This window comes from Caretta caretta, chromosome 3 (genome assembly GCF_965140235.1).
Source record: "Caretta caretta isolate rCarCar2 chromosome 3, rCarCar1.hap1, whole genome shotgun sequence".
NCBI lineage: Eukaryota > Metazoa > Chordata > Testudines > Cheloniidae > Caretta > Caretta caretta.
This window is the reverse complement of record NC_134208.1, coordinates 68,996,557-69,016,859: the sequence shown is the minus strand read 5'-3', so window position 1 is coordinate 69,016,859 and position 20,303 is coordinate 68,996,557. Positions and strand designations below refer to the sequence as shown.

Genomic DNA, 20,303 nt, shown 5'->3' with positions numbered 1-20,303 from the left:
TCTCCTTCTCCTCTTCCATCTTGTGGTGTCTTCCCTTCCTCTTCCTTCTACTACATGCTCAAATGCTCTGTGGTGTCTTCTCTTCGTCTGTCTCTTTTCTCGGTGCTATCTTCTCTTCCCAGCTCCTTGCACTGCTTTCCAATTTTACTTAAGTAAAAAATGCACAAGATGGGAAGTTAAATAGTGACAATCAGCTCAATAGTATGTGGAACATGAATCATTAGTGGTGGCTGAAAAACACTGCAGCCTTTTTTAATTCCCAGCTTCCTGAGACTCAAAGCAGAAACCCACTTCTACTGAAGAGTATTTCACTCACTATGATCAATATTGACATACCACAGATACCTACCCTTCTGTACATACTAATAGCAGAATTCCTCTCCACCAGAGATCCAGGGTTATCCCTAGCTACCATTGATGCTTTTATTTAATGTTTGTGATGCCTACATGCCACAATGATGGGCATATTAGAAATGTGTTGATCAGATAAGATTAAGTTTGCAGATCAAAGTTGTATATATTTTGGCTTTTATGTCAGACAGCTTGGATAAAAATTAAGACCTATAAAAGAACTGGGTGATTTTTGTTTTGGTTTGTTTTTTGTCATTGTAGTGATCCCTTGCTCTCCAGTGGGGAGGGAAGCCATTCTGCCTCATTGTAATGGGCAGTAACCCTCGGGCTTGGGTCCCACTGGTGTGGTTGAGCTGTAACTAGTATATAGTTCTGGGTCCATCTAACAGAGACAAACACACAATAATAGTGTGGTGCTCTTGTCCCCACCCTTGGGGGGTAGAGCACAGAGTAGTCTTTAGCTGACAGTCCCTCAGGTGGGGCTGGCAGTATTTAACAATCTGGAGCTCTAGCCCTTTGGGTGGGGCCGAGCAGAGTGCAGGCTGTAGCCTAAGCCTCCTGGCCAAGGCAGCCAGCTAACACATACAGTCTGGGGTTCTAGCCCTTTGGGCAGGGCTGAGCAGGGAGCAGGCTTTATCCTAAGCTTTCTGGCTAAGGCAGCCAGCAAACGCACAGTCTGGGGTCCAGGTAGGAATGAGCACCCACACAGTCAAGGGGCTCTGGAAGGGGAGAGCACCCACACAGTCTAGAGGTTCCAGTAGGGGGGAGCACCTAGTCTAGCGTTCTAGCTTGACAGATGGTAGATTCCCACAGGTCTCCTGGCCTATGATGGGGAGTCGGCCACCCCAGGGGTGGAGTGGCTGGATCCCCAGTGGCGGACCACTCCACCTCTGTTGGGACCTGCCCAATTCCACCGCATCCCAGCTCAGGGCCCCAACAGCGGTGGAGTGGTCTGCCACTGGGTCAGCGGGGATCCAGCCACAACTTGTTGACAGCCACATAGCCAGACAGTCATCGGCTGCCCTGGTTACTTCCTATCTCCCTGGGGTTTGGTACCTCTATAATCCACAGGTCCTCTGGCTCCTCTGAGTACACAGCAGATGGCAGTCCCAGCAACTCCTCTTCAGGCCCAGTCTTCTCCAGGGGCAGGGTACTGCAAGGCGCAGGTTCAGCTCCAGGGTGCCGCAGCAGTGTGGAGGTGCCTGGCTCCTGCTCAACTGAGCTGCTGAGTCCTTCCTTTATACTTCCTGTCCCGCCCCAGTTCGGAGGGAGGCCACTCTGCCTTGCTACAGTCATCACTAGACCTTCTCAGTAGATGAAAGCCAACCAGGAAATATTTTTACAAATAAATCTCAAAACTGATTGGCATAACAACTTTGTCAGGCTGAAGATGTAAATATTCTTGACCTGATCATTGCAAGTAAATCAAATGATAAAACTGTGAAATTGTGTGGATTCTAAAATAGTGCTTTTCCTTCACTGGTTTGTGCGCTCTCATGTGCATGCTCACTCTCGCTCTGTGTGTGTGTGTGTGTGTGTGTGTATATATATATATATATAAATAAAATGATACCATGCTTGATCTTAGTAAAAAGATCAAGGAAGGACAATCTTTTGCATACTGTTATCAGATAGATATATGATATGATATGATATGATAGGAGTATGCAAAAGATTGTCCTTGCTTGGTCTATTTACTAAGATCAAGCATGGTATCATTTTACAGTATTATGTCATTTTATCTTCTGTCGGGGGAGTATATCCTACCTAGATGGACTCTTCAATTGAGATTTTTTTCTGTTTAAATATTATCTTGTTCTATAATACACATCACAGAGCTTCTTATAAAATAGCTACTACATTTGGGTACACATGCTCAAGTGTTGGTTTTACAAGATAAAGGGCCATTTTCTTATTTATTTAAGGCCCTCTATCCCCACTTTAAAGCCTCTTTTACAATGATGAGTTGGTGGATACAAGAATCAGCCCCACAATACTCAGGATTTTGAAAGAAGGACTGACATGTAAATCTTTCACTGTAAGCTGTGCATCCGTAAATATGCAGGTTACGTTATACGTTATCAGAAATTTTAGTGTTGTATCCTATGTTTTTTGCTTTTTGTGTCCTGGTGTAACACATCTAAAGCAAACCACCACTTGAAATGATTGCTCTGTTTGGCTGTATTCATCTTTTCTTCTGCTCTAACATCTTAAAAGATACTGTATTCAATAATAATTTATGTACTGCTTGCTTGCAATATGTGATGTGTCTAGATGTTGCAGTGTGTACTAATGTAATAGTGCAGAGCAAGAAAAGCATCATAATAAGTTAACAGAATTAAAACCTTGTACAGTAGTTTGTTCAGGACAAATGTAGATGTTTTAACAGGTTTCAGAGTAACAGCCGTGTTAGTCTGTATTCGCAAAAAGAAAAGGAGTACTTATGGCACCTTAGAGACTAACCAATTTATTTGAGCATGAGCTTTCGTGAGCTACAGCTCACTTCATCGGATGCATACTGTGGAAACTGCAGCAGACTTTATATACACACAGAGAATATGAAACAATACCTCCTCCCACCCCACTGTCCTGCTGGTAATAGCTTATCTAAAGTGATCATCAGGTTGGGCCATTTCCAGCACAAATCCAGGTTTTCTCACCCTCCACCCCCCCACACAAATTCACTCTCCTGCTGGTGATAGCCCATCCAAAGTGACAACCCTCCACACAATGTGCATGATAATCAAGTTGGGCCATTTCCTGCACAAATCCAGGTTCTCTCACCCCCTCACCCCGTCCCAAAAACCACACACACAAACTCACTATCCTGCTGGTAATAGCTCATCCAAAGTGACCACTCTCCCTACAATGTGCATGATAATCAAGGTGGGCCATTTCCAGCACAAATCCAGGTTTTCTCACCCCCCCCCCACCCCCATACACACACAAACTCACTCTCCTGCTGGTAATAGCTCATCCAAACTGACCACTCTCCAAGTTTAAATCCAAGTTAAACCAGAACATCTGGGGGGGGGGGTTAGGAAAAAACAAGGGGAAATAGGCTACCTTGCATAATGACTTAGCCACTCCCAGTTTCTATTTAAGCCTAAATTAATAGTATCCAATTTGCAAATGAATTCCAATTCAGCAGTTTCTCGCTGGAGTCTGGATTTGAAGTTTTTTTGTTTTAAGATAGCGACCTTCATGTCTGTGATTGCGTGACCAGAGAGATTGAAGTGTTCTCCGACTGGTTTATGAATGTTATAATTCTTGACATCTGATTTGTGTCCATTTACTCTTTTACGTAGAGACTGTCCAGTTTGACCAATGTAAATGGCAGAGGGGCATTGCTGGCACATGATGGCATATATCACATTGGTGGATGTGCAGGTGAACGAGCCTCTGATAGTGTGGCTGATGTTATTAGGCCCTGTGATGGTGTCCCCTGAATAGATATGTGGGCACAGTTGGCAACGGGCTTTGTTGCAAGGATAAGTTCCTGGGTTAGTGGTTCTGTTGTGTGGTATGTGGTTGTTGGTGAGTATTTGCTTCAGGTTGCGGGGCTGTCTGTAGGCAAGGACTGGCCTGTCTCCCAAGATTTGTGAGAGTGTTGGGTCATCCTTTAGGATAGGTTGTAGATCCTTAATAATGCGTTGGAGGGGTTTTAGTTGGGGGCTGAAGGTGACGGCTAGTGGCGTTCTGTTATTTTCTTTGTTAGGCCTGTCCTGTAGTAGGTAACTTCTGGGAACTCTTCTGGCTCTATCAATCTGTTTCTTTACTTCCGCAGGTGGGTATTGTAGTTGTAAGAAAGCTTGACAGAGATCTTGTAGGTGTTTGTCTCTGTCTGAGGGGTTGGAGCAAATGCGGTTGTATCGCAGAGCTTGGCTGTAGACGATGGATCGTGTGGTGTGGTCAGGGTGAAAGCTGGAGGCATGCAGGTAGGAATAGCGGTCAGTAGGTTTCTGGTATAGGGTGGTGTTTATGTGACCATTGTTTATTAGCACTGTAGTGTCCAGGAAGTGGATCTCTTGTGTGGACTGGACAAGGCTGAGGTTGGTGGTGGGATGGAAATTGTTGAAATCATGGTGGAATTCCTCAAGGGCTTCTTTTCCATGGGTCCAGATGATGAAGATGTCATCAATATAGCGCAAGTAGAGTAGGGGCTTTAGGGGACGAGAGCTGAGGAAGCGTTGTTCTAAATCAGCCATAAAAATGTTGGCATACTGTGGGGCCATGCGGGTACCCATAGCAGTGCCGCTGAACTGAAGGTATACATTGTCCCCAAATGTGAAATCGTTATGGGTAAGGACAAAGTCACAAAGTTCAGCCACCAGGTTAGCCGTGACATTATTGGGGATAGTGTTCCTGACGGCTTGTAGTCCATCTTTGTGTGGAATGTTGGTGTAGAGGGCTTCTACATCCATAGTGGCCAGGATGGTGTTATCAGGAAGATCACCGATGGATTGAAGTTTCCTCAGGAAGTCAGTGGTGTCTCGAAGGTAGCTGGGAGTGCTGGTAGCGTAGGGCCTGAGGAGGGAGTCTACATAGCCAGACAATCCTGCTGTCAGGGTGCCAATGCCTGAGATGATGGGGTGCCCAGGATTTCCAGGTTTATGGATCTTGGGTAGTAGATAGAATATCCCAGGTCACTTTATGTTAGCACTTTAACAGTCACTTTATGTTAGCACTGAAATCTATCGAAAAGAAACATAAGTAGTATGAAATTAACCCTGTTTCTGATTTGGTTTCATGCAATAGAAGAAAAAAAACATTAGGCTAACTTCCAGTTTTCCTTTCTGAAATATTAAATCATTAAGGCAAGATGTTCTTCTATAAAGTGTTTTCCTTGTAATTAGAAAAACCCAGAGTCTTTTTTTTCTTTGAACTGAGGCTTTTTTTCCTTTGTGTAGTTGTCTCTCAAGTTAAAACCATGTCAGTGTTCTACCTCTGTCACTTTTATATGCATGTGTGAAGTACCTAACTCGTTCATCTTATATGCTTGGTGCACTTAAGAAATGAGTGACTGTTTTTCAGATTTTTCACTGCAGCATGGAAATGTTGCTTTTAGAGACATCACTGAGACTTTTTGTCTCTAAGGCCTGCTCTACACTACAACGATAGGTCAACATAAGCTGCTGTGCATCAACCTAGTTGTACATTTGTCTTCACATAAACTTTTCTCCCACCTGTAGCCCATAGGGCTAGCTGCCTTTAATTATATTCACTGCCTTGCCTTCGTTGTATTTTGTCTTTATTATATTCAGTAGTAATGCAAGGAACCTACGTGTTTTGCTAAATGTATTAATACATTATTTTAAATATAGAAGACCTCCTACAGTGTGAGTGTTGCAGCCGTGGACATCAGGGTTCCCAACTAAATATTAATTTTAATAATACTGGGCCTGATATTGGGACAAGAGCCTATCAACCCACAAAACAATAACTGGAAATTCTTAAGTAATCAGTATAATTAATGCATACATAATATATAATCTATAGATCAGACTACACACCAATGTAAGCACCCCATTACTCTGACATAGTAACACCACCTCCCAGAGCAGCATTGACCCACAGTCAATGTACAGAGATTGATGCCGTGCATTACTTTGTATGAACACTAATAGTCCTCCAACGGCTGTCCCACAGTGCCAGACACTGATGGCTGTGGTCACAATTGTGAGCTCCACTGCTTGGGGTCACGTAGCTCAGAAGTCCCCCCTCCCCCCACTTAAAACCCCCACAAATTTTTGAATGCCTTTTGCTGGTTGGCCAGCTTGATGAGCATAGAATATCATAGAATATCAGGGTTGGAAGGGACCCCTGAAGGTCATCTAGTCCAACCCCTTGCTTGAAGCAGGACCAATTCCCAGTTAAATCATCCCAGCCAGGGCTTTGTCAAGCCTGACCTTAAAAACCTCTAAGGAAGGAGATTCTACCACCTCCCTAGGTAACGCATTCCAGTGTTTCACCACCCTCTTAGTGAAAAAGTTTTTCCTAATATCCAATCTAAACCTCCCCCACTGCAACTTGAGACCATTACTCCTCGTTCTGTCATCTGATACCATTGAGAACAGTCTAGAGCCATCCTCTTTGGAACCCCCTTTCAGGTAATTGAAAGCAGCTATCAAATCCCCCCTCATTCTTCTCTTCTGCAGGCTAAACAATCCCAGCTCCCTCAGCCTCTCCTCATAACTCATGTGTTCCAGACCCCTAATCATTTTTGTTGCCCTTCGCTGGACTCTCTCCAATTTATCCACATCCTTCTTGAAGTGTGGGGCCCAAAACTGGACACAGTACTCCAGATGAGGCCTCACCAATGTCGAATAGAGGGGAACGATCACGTCCCTCGATCTGCTCGCTATGCCCCTACTTATACATCCCAAAATGCCATTGGCCTTCTTGGCAACAAGGGCACACTGCTGACTCATATCCAGCTTCTCGTCCACTGTCACCCCTAGGTCCTTTTCTGCAGAACTGCTGCCTAGCCATTCGGTCCCTAGTCCCTAGCATACCTCTATCTGCTCTCCGTCATGCGCAACTGACCAGCTGACCAGACATGCTCCTACCTGGAATAGACAGTAGATATTGGATCTCCTGAACCTGTGGGGAGAAGAGGCTGTACAGGCACAACTCCAAACCAGTGGTAGAAATGTCAACATGTACAAGCAGATTGCTCAGGGTAGGCAATAGAAGGGATATGACTGAGACCAGCGGCACTGCCGCATGAAAGCCAAGGAACTGCAGCAGGCATACCAGAAGGCCAGGGAGGTCAACAGTCAATTCAGTGAGCTGAGTGCCATATTCAGCAGAGACACCACCACCCCACACACCACTGTGGTTACTTCTGCGAAGCCTGAGTCACAGGCCCCTGTCATGAACGACAAGGAGGAGGTAGTGGAGGAGGATGGGGACAGACATCCAAGGGATCCAGCTGTGCAATAAACCAGGTCCTGTTTTTGACTCCACCACAATCCAGCCAATCCCACCAGTCAAGCACAGGCAAGCCCGATGAAGGGGAAGGAACCTCGGGTAAGTGTGTAAATAAATTTTCCTTTACAGGGATGGCACCCCCAAATTAGCAGGACACAGCTATTGACTTCTCATTAGTTTACTCATACTAGAAGATGTAGTGGTACAACAAAGAGAGGTAGAGTTGCTCTCTGCTTTTTCATTTCTACTCTAGGGTTAGGTGGGGGGAAGGCATGTGGAGCAGATTTTTTTATGTACACAGGTATGTCCCTTGAATCCTGCTGAGAGTTCTCAATGAAAATTTCATGGAGAAACACTGCAATCCTGTGCCGAAGGTTTCTAGGGATGGCAGCCTTATTTCGCCATCCGTGGTAGGACACTTTCCCATGCCAGGTGGTGATAACTCTGGTAGGCTAGTGGCATATGGGCCCGGGTGGCTTTGAGACGCGAGCAGCAGCTGTGCTCTCTCTGCGTTTGTTACCCTTAGGAGTTGAGATATCAGCTACCACCACCACCACCTGCGGAAATTGGTGGCAGTATTCAGTGCCATTGCCCTATACTCAGCTTCATGCAACTGAGCAATGCCCTCCTAATTTCCCTAACCCGTGGTGGGTCATATCATGTTTTGAGCTGAGAGTGGCACAGAGGATCAGGAACTCCAAAGCAGAAGTGTCAATCAGCTTGTCTTGTTTAATATTTAGGGGAGCCAAGGGAAGGGAGGAGTTCTGAATCTTAAATTTTGCTTTCTGCTCCTACTGTACTGACAATGGTACCTTTGTGTGTTTTATCTCTAGCTGTGGCTGTTGTGGCCTTGATGGCGACCCCCTCCATACCAGAAGAACTACTGACCCAGATAAGGAGGAGGGGAAAAAAAGGACACGGAGGACATGCTCTTCAAGATCCTCGAAGCCAGTGCTGCATCAGACCTTGACCAGAGGGCTTGGAGAGTGAATGTTGCAGATTGTATGGAGATGGAAAGAGCAGACAGAAAAAAGATGCAGCAGGAGAAGGAAAGGGAGATGCACCAGGACATAATGGGGCTTCTACAGCAGCAATCTCAGATTCTGCAAACTCTTGTGGACCTCCAGGCTCAACTCTCATTGTAGTCTGTGGATAACTGAAGCATAGTGCCTCCCTACACTCCCCTTATCCCTCCACCAGCATTCCTCATTGCCTCAGGGCCACCACAGCTACCCCTACCACCCCACATTGGGGGAAATTATGGACATCCATAGCTTCACCGACGCTGACCTGAAAGCCACGGCTGATGTATGTTGTTGCTACAATAAACATCAATGTTCTGTCCTCTGGTTTACTCATTAAAAAAAATTAAGGTAAAATGTATTTAGTTTTAAGTTCTTCAGATGATTTTTGGATCTGTTTTTGTTAGTGAATAAAACACTTTTGTTTTGAAAGTTATTCATCTTTATTAATTTACAACGTATGATGTATAGTGCCTGTTGGCAGTGAAAGTAGTGGTCTTGTACACTCAGTACCCATTGGATCAGTGCCAAACGTAGTCATCATAAACGTACAGCAACTCTCCAACATTAACAGCTGCACTGTCATTGATATATGCACAGATATGCATCAAGCACTACTCAATTCCTAATAGGCCCCCAAACTGCCACCCAGTGTTGAACACAGTACACCTCAGCATATTATTGTGGCTTGCTGTTAAAGTGCTCTTTCAAAACCTCCCTAAGCTGTATAACTTCTTGCTGAGTTCGTCTGATAGCCCTTGTGTCTGGCTGTTCAAACTCAGCAGACAGCCACTCCACTTCCACTGCAACTTTCCCCCCTTTGTTTCACAAATATTATGCAGGACACAACAGGAAGCTATAACAACTGGGATATGTTTCACGCTACTATCCAATCTGGTTAGTAAACAACGTCAGCACCCTTTCGATCTACCAAAAGCACACGCAGCTGTCATTCTGCACCTATTGAGCCTGTATTTGAATCTTTCCTTGCTGTTGTCGAGGTGAATGGTGTATGGCTTCATTATGCAGGGGAGTAAAGGGTAGGCTGGGCCCCCATGATCACTATTGGCATTTCAGCATTGCCAATGGTAATCTGCTGGTCAGAAAGAAGGTCCCTGCTTGTAGCTTTCTGAACAGTCCTGTGTTCTTAAAGATACGAGTGCCATGCACCTTCCCTGACCTGCCAACGTTGATGTCAGTGAAGCGTCCCTGGTGATTCATCAGCACTTGGATAACCATGGACAAGTAGCTTCTGTAAGAGATGTCGGACAGCAACAAGTTCCATGCAGGTTCGTGGGAAACTGAAAATAGGTGTGAATATTATGGGATGGAGAACACTGCATTATGGGAAGTTGATCCCTTGCTCCCAATACCACTGCATGAGTTGTTTCTGCCTCACCATGCATTGCCAAAACTACCCAAAACACAGTGTGCTGAACGGTGGTGGATTGCACACTGGATACCTATCGATGATGCACTGCATTGTCCATCGACACAAGCACTCCTGGTGAGTATGTGCTGCATGCATGTAAGTGATATACTAACTGCAGTAGCTATATGCCAGTGTAACTTAAGTTAGCAAAATTTTGTGGTGTAGACATGACCTAAGAAGGAGAATCTTGGAAACTAAAGAACCCAAGGGCGTGACCTTTTTTCCAGCAAGGAAGAATTAAAAGAAACTTTCCTTTCCCTAACAAATTCTTCTAGAACCCAAGAGCAACTCTTGTAGAATATTAATTTGTATACTGTATTAAATTGATTTACTAAGTTTAACTAAGTTTAAGAATGTTTCTGTTTCCTCATAGCTTAGATGCATTTAGTTGACAAAGGAAAGACACAAGGGAATTTTAAAAAAATCAAAAGGAGAAATTAGATCTTTAAGCCAATATAATGGTCATTTCGTTTACATTTAATACAATTGAATATAATTGGAGATTAAATTTTTGGGACATGACTTAATTATTTTTTTAGTTAGCACTAAAGTTTGTTCCTTTAGCCATATTAATCCACTAAATCAAATGCTTCTAAGATATCTACAGAGACAGTATACCATTCCCTAGACAAAAGCTGATTATTTACAAGGTTAGACAAAGAGGTGATTGTTGATTTTTTTTTTTTTTTTTTAAATCTCATGGCAATCGATTCTGAATTAAGGCAGTATGAGAATATAGATAAAAAGATGATAAGGAATGAAACACTTTTTCAAGCAAAGTAGCTAATATTGACGGAGTGGTAATAACCCTGTAATTCTGTGTCATTAGTCTCAATAAATAAATAAGGCAAGTGCGTACACTATGTTTTACAGATGTTGGAACAAACTAGTATTAGTAAAATAAACTATGTAGATAGGGCTGTTAAACTTCAATTTATTCCAACAAACCTTTTACTACACTTGCATGTATTGCATGTTTCTTTGGAAAGGTTAATCATGAGCTTCTGTAGACATTCACTAATACCAATTGAAAGAATCGTAAAGACTCTCACCTGCAATGGTTCTGTATTCTGGTGTGGAGAAAATAGCAGTGTAACATAGGCACAACTACTTCCTATAACTTTTTATAAAACATTTTTTTCCCTTTTCTGTAGCCTTTATTGAAACAGCTTATATGTGTATCTTATTCTGAAATGACAAGTGCTGAAATAGTGTCTTTCTGAAATTCCTTTAAAACACACTTTGCTGCTGTTGTGTATCTCTTCCAGAACATAGTGATATCCCTTGAACCCTTATTGTGGGAAGTATTTCCCTTTTTTGCTTACTACTAATCCTTTAGGCACTACTACTTAACCACTCTATTGACAAGCCTTCGATGCTTTTATTCTATTTTAGAAATGGTTAAATATTTACTAAATGTGCCTCTCTCTCCTTGGAACCATCTGACCAGCACACTAGCTTTTTCACTTTGGAGATCTACATTCCAAACTCGATTTTTCACAACTGAATATGACCCAGTAGTGTGAGTGGTACATTAATCCATTGCTGTCAGCTGTCTGCTTTTCATTGAGAGCAACTATACACTTGTATTTCAGGGAATTGCACCGCCTGGCACTCGGAGCTCCAGAACTTCTTAGTAACATTGGCCTCTTGAGGTCCTGTATAGCATCTGTCCTTTTTCAGGAATCAAAATAATTTTGTTTTCAGGGTTACACAAACTTTTTGGAGCCACTTTACCCTATTTCTAGCTAAATGTTTGGTGGTATATGGTGGCTTAAAAGATTAAACAGAATATCTTGAAATGATTTTGAGTGATGTATGGTATGTTAATTATTTATTAAGCCATTAAATGACAGCAGAGATTCTTTCAGATTTTCTGTTATTACATTGTGATAAGTCACTTTGGTTCATTTCAGTTATATCACTTTGTATAATGTTACAGTTGCTCATCTGATACTATTTTGAATCTGTTAGACTTGCTGCTTTGAATGGTGAATCTGTTTGTCTTTGTTGTTTTAAAGTTGCAATTTTGTTGATTCTGTTACTCTAAAGAGCCATACTAGATGGAATTGATGTGTACCCTGCCATTCTTGCATGTGGCCGGGCACTAAAGGTATTGTGAAATGACTTTATTGGAGCACTTCTTACAGAAGAAATATAAATTACCAATTCACAAGATATGGTGCTCCATCTTTAATGTGTGTCCTTTCTCCTTAATTTATCCTACAAACTGTTAACTTCTGTTTTATCTCATTTTCAATACCAGTTCTGCAGTATGACAATAAAGATGGTTACAGTGACATGTATTTAGTTACAAACAATGTCTTAAATTATGTTTTCTTTTTTTAGATTACTTACCCAGAATGTTGGTCTTCTTTATGTTGGAAGTTTTGACAGACCTTTTGCACAAATTAAGGTATGACTTTTGGTTTACTTGAAAGTTATTAAACACTTGTATGATTATAGTCTTGATATTTCAAAATACTTTTGAAGGAATCAATATAATTTCAAGAAAAATAAATGGAAAATAATGTAATTTCCTTGGTTTTTTGTTGTTTTCTGGGGTTATTTCCAATGACATTTATATATTTAGCTGTCAGAGAAGTTCAGTGTTTTCTTGCATCATGTTTTGATTAATTTTGATTCTGGGTTAATTACCCAGAAACAAAATATTGATTTTTTTTTTTAGGTTACTTGTCAGCGACATTTCAAACAAAACTACCTTTTGAACTTCTTAATCTTTCAAGTCATTTTTGAGAGGGAGGACATTACAGTGGAAAGCACAGATTATTTCCACACCATTATTACACTTTATTGTAATGGATTGCACAGTTTCTGAAAAGTCTTTTATGACTTAATGATCATATTTATCAGCTAAACTATAGTTTTACTGCTTCTAATTGCTATTTGCCAAAGAATCATTGCTGTGTCCTTTAAGAATAAATAATTATTTCATTATTCCAAATGGAAATCTGCCTTTGATCCTGTCAGCACCAAAAGTGTCATGCTATTCATAAGCATTCTATATTTAATATAAGTAGTGTCAAGCAAAATGTCTACTTAAAATATGATGCAAGTTAGTAAAACATATTTATAAACCATTCTCCAGTCGATCTACCAACTGCTATGTTAAAGCAGTGTAAAATGTCTGATTGAAACATACGAGAGCAAGACAATTTAGGCTAAATATTTGGGCTTGTTCCTTAAGTCAGACAACTGAAAGACTTTTTTCAGGTTAGTAGTACATAGTAATGATCAATGTTTAGTTCTGATTTGATCCTTAAAGCCTGATCCTGCAATCTTTGTGCAGGTAAAATTCCCATTTAAGTCAGTGACAGAATGTGTATGGTTATAGAATCATAAATTCAAGAGGTCACCTAGTCCAGCCCCCTGTTCTGTGGCAGGACCAAGTAAGTCTATATCATTCCTGGCAGATGTTTAACCTGTTCTTAAAAACTCCCTTGGAAGTCTATTCCAGTCTTTAACTACCCTTATAGTTAGAAAGTTTTTCCGAATATCTCACCTAAATTTCCCTTGCTACAGATTAAGCCCATTACTTCTTGTCCTGCCTTCAGTGGACATGAAGAACGATTGATCACATCCTCTTTATAACATCCCTTAATATATTTGAAGACTGTTATCAGGTCTCCCCTCAGTTTTCTTTTCTCAAGACTAATCATACCCAGTTTTTTTTAACCTTTCCTAGTAAGTCAGATTCTCTAAACCTTTCATAATTTTTGTTACTCTCCTGTGGACTCTCTACAATTTGTCCAAATCTTTCTCAGAGTTTGACACCTAGAATTGGATGCATTACTCCAGCTGAGGCCTCACTAGTGCTGAGTAGAGCGGGACAGTTACCTCCTGTGTCTTACATATGACACTCCTGTTAAGGCACCCCAGAATGATATTTGCCTTTTTTGCAACTGCATCACGTTGCTGGCTCATGTTCAATTTGTCATCCACTATAATCCCCAGATCCTTTTCAGCAGTACTACGACCTACCCAGTTATTCCCCATTTTGTAGTTTTGCAATTGATTTTATCTTCCTAAGTGAGGTACTTTGCACTTGTATGTACTGAATTTAATTTTGTTGACTTCAGACCAATTCTGTAATTTGTTAAGGTCATTATGAATTCTAATCCTGTCCTCCAAAGTGCTTGCAACCTATGCCATCTGCAAATTGGTGTCCTCTGCAAATTATATAACCATACGTTCCACTCCATTATCCAAATCGTTAATGAAATTATTGAATAATACCAGACCTAGGATTGATCCCTGCAGGATCCCGTTAGATATGCCCTTCTCAGTTTGTCTGCGAACCATTGATAACTACTCTTTGAGTAGGGTCTTTAACCAGTTGGGTACCCATCTTATAGTAGTCCACATTTCCCCCAAAGGCTGCTGGGTCTCTGTGGTATTTTGTTGGTTTCATAGTTTCTTTAACAAATTAAAATGGGAAATAAAGTATGTGGAAGATTTCTTTACTGAAACGGCCTTATCTTCTGCTATATTAAATGTAAATAATGGAAGCTTGCCATCTTTTGTCTGTGTGGTCAGATGTTGGCTGCGTGTGTGTTCATTCAGTGTGCTGTCCCAGCTCTGCAGAGATAGCAGACCTCAATTAACTTCCCGATAAATCCACAGACTCGGTTTTCAGTGAAGGCACCCGGCCAGCTTTATTGTTGACGAAGCACGGTAATAGCACCTGGCAGACTCTACGAGGATACTAAGACGTGTATGCTTGTGACAGTGGACGCAGCACAGTCGGTGGTGTGACTTTCCACTGCTCCCTAAGCTGGCCAAAGATACTCCCTCTGAGATACCTCTTTATACCCCAATACAAGCAAGTTACTACTGCCCATTTCACATAGTTAGTTACTGCCCCCTGACGTCACTAGTTAACACCCATCATCTTGTACATGTTGGCTTGATTAAAACATCTCTATTACGTACAGTCATCCTAACTTTATCTTTTAAAAGGGGTCAGTGTGTTCCTGTTATCCTTGGAAAATGTTTTTATACCATCCTTAATATTGAGATGTTCTGGTACCACTTAATATCAAAATGTGTTTGTTTAAGCACTCTGTAACTAGCACGTCTTAAAAATGTATTGTGATAGACCCAGGCCAATTGGGTACAGCAGAGTAGTAGAAGGCAGATATACTGGCCATTGGATAAGCAGTTTTCTGTTCCCTGACTGACCAGAGCAGGGGCTGCTCCAGGCTAGAGTGGACACATGACTCCAATTAGCCTGCAAAGAGTCAGTTGAAGCTGTTAAGCTAATGTGAACACCTGACTCTAATTAAGGCCCCTCTGATAGTATAAAAGGGCTCACTCCGGTCAGGCCAAAGAGAGCCAGGGAGCCAGAGGAGAGGAAGTGCGGCTGAAGGGCTGGGTAATGAAGACATCCTCAAGCCACTGGGAAGGGAGCCCTAAGGTAAGGGTGAAGAAGGCGTTAAGAGAGAGAAGCAGGGAAGTGGCCCAGGGAAATGTAGCAACTCTGGCAGTGAAAGGTCAGCTGTGAACAGCTGCTACCATTAGGGTCCCTGGGCCAGAACCCGAGTAGAGGGCGGGCCCAGTCTCCTCCCAACCCGCCTCTACAGAAAAATCTCCTGGGAGGGGAAGACAGGCCCCTGTCAGGACAAGAGGCTAAACTGTTCTGGAAAAAGCCCGTAGGGACAACAGACTGTGGGAGTTCTCACACCAACCTTCTTGTTGGCTTATGATGAAAAGGGCTCAGTAAACTGTACCCTGGCCCCAGAGAGAGAAGGGCTGTGTGGAGGGTCACAGTGAGCCTCTGAGGCTAGCATAAACCACCTGGAAGCGCGGAACCCACAGGAATAAGGTTGGAGCTCTGCCACAATATATTTCCGCAATATCAGCCCTATTCTTGCCAAATTCTTTAAGCAGGTCCTGTCTTATACCAGGCCTCTAATACAAGGGTTTATGTCTCAAGCTTTCTTCCTACTACAGTATGTAAGCTACCTTACGAGCTGGAATATGTTGGCTATTGCATTCTCCCTTATAGTATTATCTTACTTGGTATTCATAGACTGTTATAGTGAAATGTGTATGTTTGCAGCAGATGGGTACACAAGCTGATATAAAGAAATATCATTATGATGGATTAGTTAAAATCTTTCATCTATATTTATCAATTACTCATTATATCAGCATTTAAAGAAAGGAGGAGCTGTCTGCTGCTCCCAAATCAAACTTGGTTGTCCCAAGTTACTACTTTTTAAAGTTCATTATAAAATTGTTTCCAGATTGCCAAGACAAGAGTAAATATTAGTATTTTTTTATTTTACTTTGTTCTGCGATCACACTAAAATACAAAGGATACCTCTGCATATACTGCAGTGTACTGTATCTTATAAATTCATGAAGAGAGCACAAATTCTGAGAGAATCAAGTGACTTCAGGAAGAAATTTGAACAGTACCATGTATTCCAGGTGTTTCCATCCCGATTACTGTAGTATGGAAGTACTCTAGGGGCTTGTCTCCACTTACTGGGGGATCCACGCGGGGCTATCAATCCACCAGGGGTCGATTTAGCTATTTAGTCTAGTGAAGACCTGCTAAATCAACCGCCGATCGCTATCCCATTGACTCCGGTACTCCACCGGAACGAGAAGCATGAGGTAAGTCAACAGGACAGTTTCGTCCATCGACATAAGTCGACTCCAGCTACGTTATTCATGCAGCTGGATTTGTGTAACTTAGGTCGACTTAGCCCCGTAGAGTAGACCTGCCCTAGCAGATGACCGTTTATCTTTTTCCAGAAATCATGTCTGCTTTTCAAGAAATGAAAGAATTAACCTCTCTAGATTTATTTACCTTTTGAGTTAACAAAAGCCTCTCCTCCACCCCCAATTATTCTTTATCTGTAAAGATTCTTGTTTCAGTGGCTTTGTAGCTGTATTGGTCCCAGGATATTGGAGAGGGTGCGTGAGGAAATATCTTTTATTGGACCTGTTTGGAGAAAGCCAGTGAAGAAAGTTCCCTCTTTTCTCCCAGTTTCCCCACCAACCACTAAAATGCTTCACTATAACAGTCTGTGACACCCATGACCAGTGTCCCACTAATTCATTTTGAAGCATGACACTCTGTGAGATGGTGTAGATTGTGACCTACATCCCTGCCACTTATCAAATTACACAACTCAGGGTAGAAAAAGTATAAAAAGAAAAGTAAGGAAAAGTGTGTGTTATCTTATACCTGACAATGCCCCTCAGTAATTTGAAAAATCAATGCGTGGTCTGTTACAAACATGCCTTGCCTCTTTACATGCCTTTTTCCAAGAAAAGAGAAGTCGGAATGTGCTCATAAAATCCTTTGTATTCTTTTATTAGAGATCAAGTCCTTTAGGATCCTTTTACCTTGTTGTTGATTTTGTAAGGACTGCTTCCTACATCAAGGCCTAACGAAGAGCATTTTTCTCTCTTGGAGCCTTAACTTGATCCTCTGAAGATTGTGATTATCCTATTCATAGCTCTGGGATTCTTTTTTTCCTCAAGATTTTCTTTGTGGTGATGTCCTCAGTCTGCAGAGTGTATGAGCTGATGATGTTACGATGCTATCTTTCTTTCATTAATACAAGTGACTCATAAGATGGTTCCCTTCTTTGGTCTGAATGACTTATCCTTTTTTATCTTAATCAAGAGATTCCCCTTCCAATCTTTAGTCTAACATCCATTTCGTGGTGCTGGAACAATTTGTGTAGTGGGAATGCTGAGAGCTGTTGAAGCAAACTGTAAACCCTGTATATGATGGAAACCACTTCAAGCCGGAAGTGCCGCCCCCAGCAGCCATAGTTCTAGCACCTATGCATCCATTGAAAGGAAGTCATGTTCTATAGTTGTTAGATCCTTATCTTGTACATAGAATTCAATTTCTGGCTTCTGAACTTCCTATTGGAATTCATTATATAGAAGGAACGTAAAGTATACCCTCCTTGACTCTTCTAAATCTATCAAATCTGGTATCAGGTACATCAGAAGCATCACAGAAGGAAATGAAGGGCTCCCCTGCCTGGAACAAGGAGAAACTCTCTGCAGTTTTTCCTTCTAGTGGTTTGGTCTCCCATGAGATTTCTGAGACATTACAGGCTTCATGCTTTGCCTCTCTGAGCATAACATTTAGATATAGGGTTCTTAAGGCTGTTATCCAATGTTAATTTCTTTTTTATTGTAGCTTAATTCTACATAGTTTCTTTCTTTTCAGGGTTGTTGGTTGATCTGGTGAACTCAATAGAAATTTCTATGCATAAATTTGATTTCCATATCTTTAGTAGTTTGGTGCATTCTATCTTCATCTGGAGCAAATAATTTTAAGGATTTGCAGTTTTTATTCCTGTGCTCATCTGGCTAGTGACTTTCTTGATCTTAAGGAAGTTATGTTGTAGAACCTAACAGCAGACAAACTGAATTAAGATAGTGCTAATATCTATATTGTTATAGTAAGCAAGCATGTGATGAATGTTTGATAGTTAGTGCAGATGGTTGGCATGGCCTGCCATTTAATTGAGGAAGGGAAATAAGTGAACTGAAAATTTGGAAATCAAATTAACAATTGTAATGAAAATTCCCATTTATTTTTCAAAGTATTGCTTTTTTTTAAGGTTATGTTGAGGGAATGGGCTTAATTTAAGGTAAGTACTCAATGGCATTTTAGTTCTGTTTTTAAATTAGATTATTTCAGTCTAACATATAACTCTAGCATCTGTTCAAAGGGGTTATAAAACGTTTTTGCTTTTAGATATATTTTGTGTGTGTGTGTATATTTACATATATATATATATATATATATATATATATATATATATATATATAAGCTGTTTAAATAGTAACAGTTTATGCTATTAACTTCTAGGAAAGTGAAAAGGCTATGAATTGAGCCTTGAAGGAATTCAGTGATTTGCAGCTTTCTCTCTTGTCCATTAAATATCTCTTAAAGTCTCACAAACTAGATGAAACTAAGAAGACTTCTGTGATTGGATATCATGATCAACTAGATAAAATAATTTAGTGAAGTCATTTATAATTACCATTTGAGTTTTCCAGAATCCCTTAATATTATAATGTTGTTAGTAATCTTAAACAATGCTATTACCATAGAAATTTTGTTCCAATAAGGAGTAATTAAATTGAATACAACAGCATATGCAGTAGTCATTTTATGAACTGCCCTGAGTAATGCTTATGGAATAAGTATTTTCATGATACATTTCCATATATATTTTCCTTTTAAAGTAAAAGTCTCATAGTTTTAAGTTAAAATGAGTTTTGAAATACAGCATATGTTTACACAAGATATCTTGCAATGTTTTAAGAAAATAAGATGACAAAACATTTTTTAGGATTGAAAGTTTTTTTTTAGTTCAATCCCCAGTAGATTCTGGGATTAAAACAAATAATTCAGTACACTATGTTCTCCATTATTAAGCAATAATGAATCTTCTGGCAGTCTTCACTATTCAGTTAATGACCAGTTTCACTTTGGGCTCTTAACACATTAAATTACCATTTCAGTGAAGATTAACTACTGCTATTTTAAAACAAGATTATTTATTTTAAGAGTAGTTATTAAGAGTTTGCATAATAAATACTATTTTGATCAAAATGGAGCAGTTCATTTTCATAGAACAAGACGACAGTTATGAAGAAAAAGTATATTTTGGAAATAGAGATGTGATATTCACATTTTGTATCCACATGTTCTGTGGTCCCATCTTACTGGAAAGATGATCAAAGTGTTAAATCTACTTTTGGGAAATTTGTGCACATGTGAGGGCTATTGGGTGTCCTACAGCAGTCTCTTGCTCAGTGATTTGTGTAGGATGAAGTGGTAGTTTGAACTACATCTCTAAGTAGCCACTGATTGTAGCTTTACTGAACTTTAAAGAGCAGCATTAGTGGATGTTGGGAGAGAAAGTAAATTAAACTGCAACTCCACTCTGGGCAAATTACTGGCCAGAACCCTATATTGCAGCCCACACTGCCTCATTCTTCCTCAGCATGTTCAAATATATATTGAACAAGAGAGGCAATAAAACCTTGCAGAATCCCACACAACAGAGGTCTTCCTGCAAATAGTAGTTGCCTCAAACTACCTTCTTGGATGACCTTTAAAGAGAAGAACAGAGCCATCCAGGTACAAATCCATTCATCCCTGCCATGGTCCACAGGCATCACCTCGTGATCAATGGCATAAAATGTTCCTGACTGATTAAACAACATCAGCATGCACACCTGACCTTTGTCCATATTTAAGAGATCAACTAATACTGCAGTCTAAGTAGCATATCCAGACCTGAAGTCTGATTGACTGGTTCAGCAAAATAAGATGTCTACAGGTGATGCCAGAGTTATTTTGCCACGGCTTACATAATCCTTTCCAAGAAAAAGGAGAAAGAGACAGGGCATTAGTTGGGAAAACTGTTGATGGTTTCTCAAACAAGGGCTAGAAAATGACTACATGAGTGAAGCTAGCACATTGCGCCTACTCTGGAGCCGATAACCCTCTCTACTGATAAACATTCCAACATTCAGCAGCTCCCTGC

General features: G+C 40.9%; 1 protein-coding gene across 4 annotated transcripts in view; it reads left to right on the top strand.

Moving 5' to 3' along the window:
* The window catches only part of RNGTT (RNA guanylyltransferase and 5'-phosphatase), a 451,332-nt gene that overhangs the window by 369,067 nt on the left and 61,962 nt on the right, over positions 1 to 20,303 (top strand). For all 4 annotated transcript variants that reach the window (XM_075126571.1, XM_048845050.2, XM_048845051.2 and 1 more), the window contains one exon: positions 12,088 to 12,154. In XM_075126571.1, coding sequence (XP_074982672.1) covers positions 12,088 to 12,154 — 67 coding nt within the window. The remainder of the gene's footprint in view (positions 1 to 12,087; positions 12,155 to 20,303) is intronic.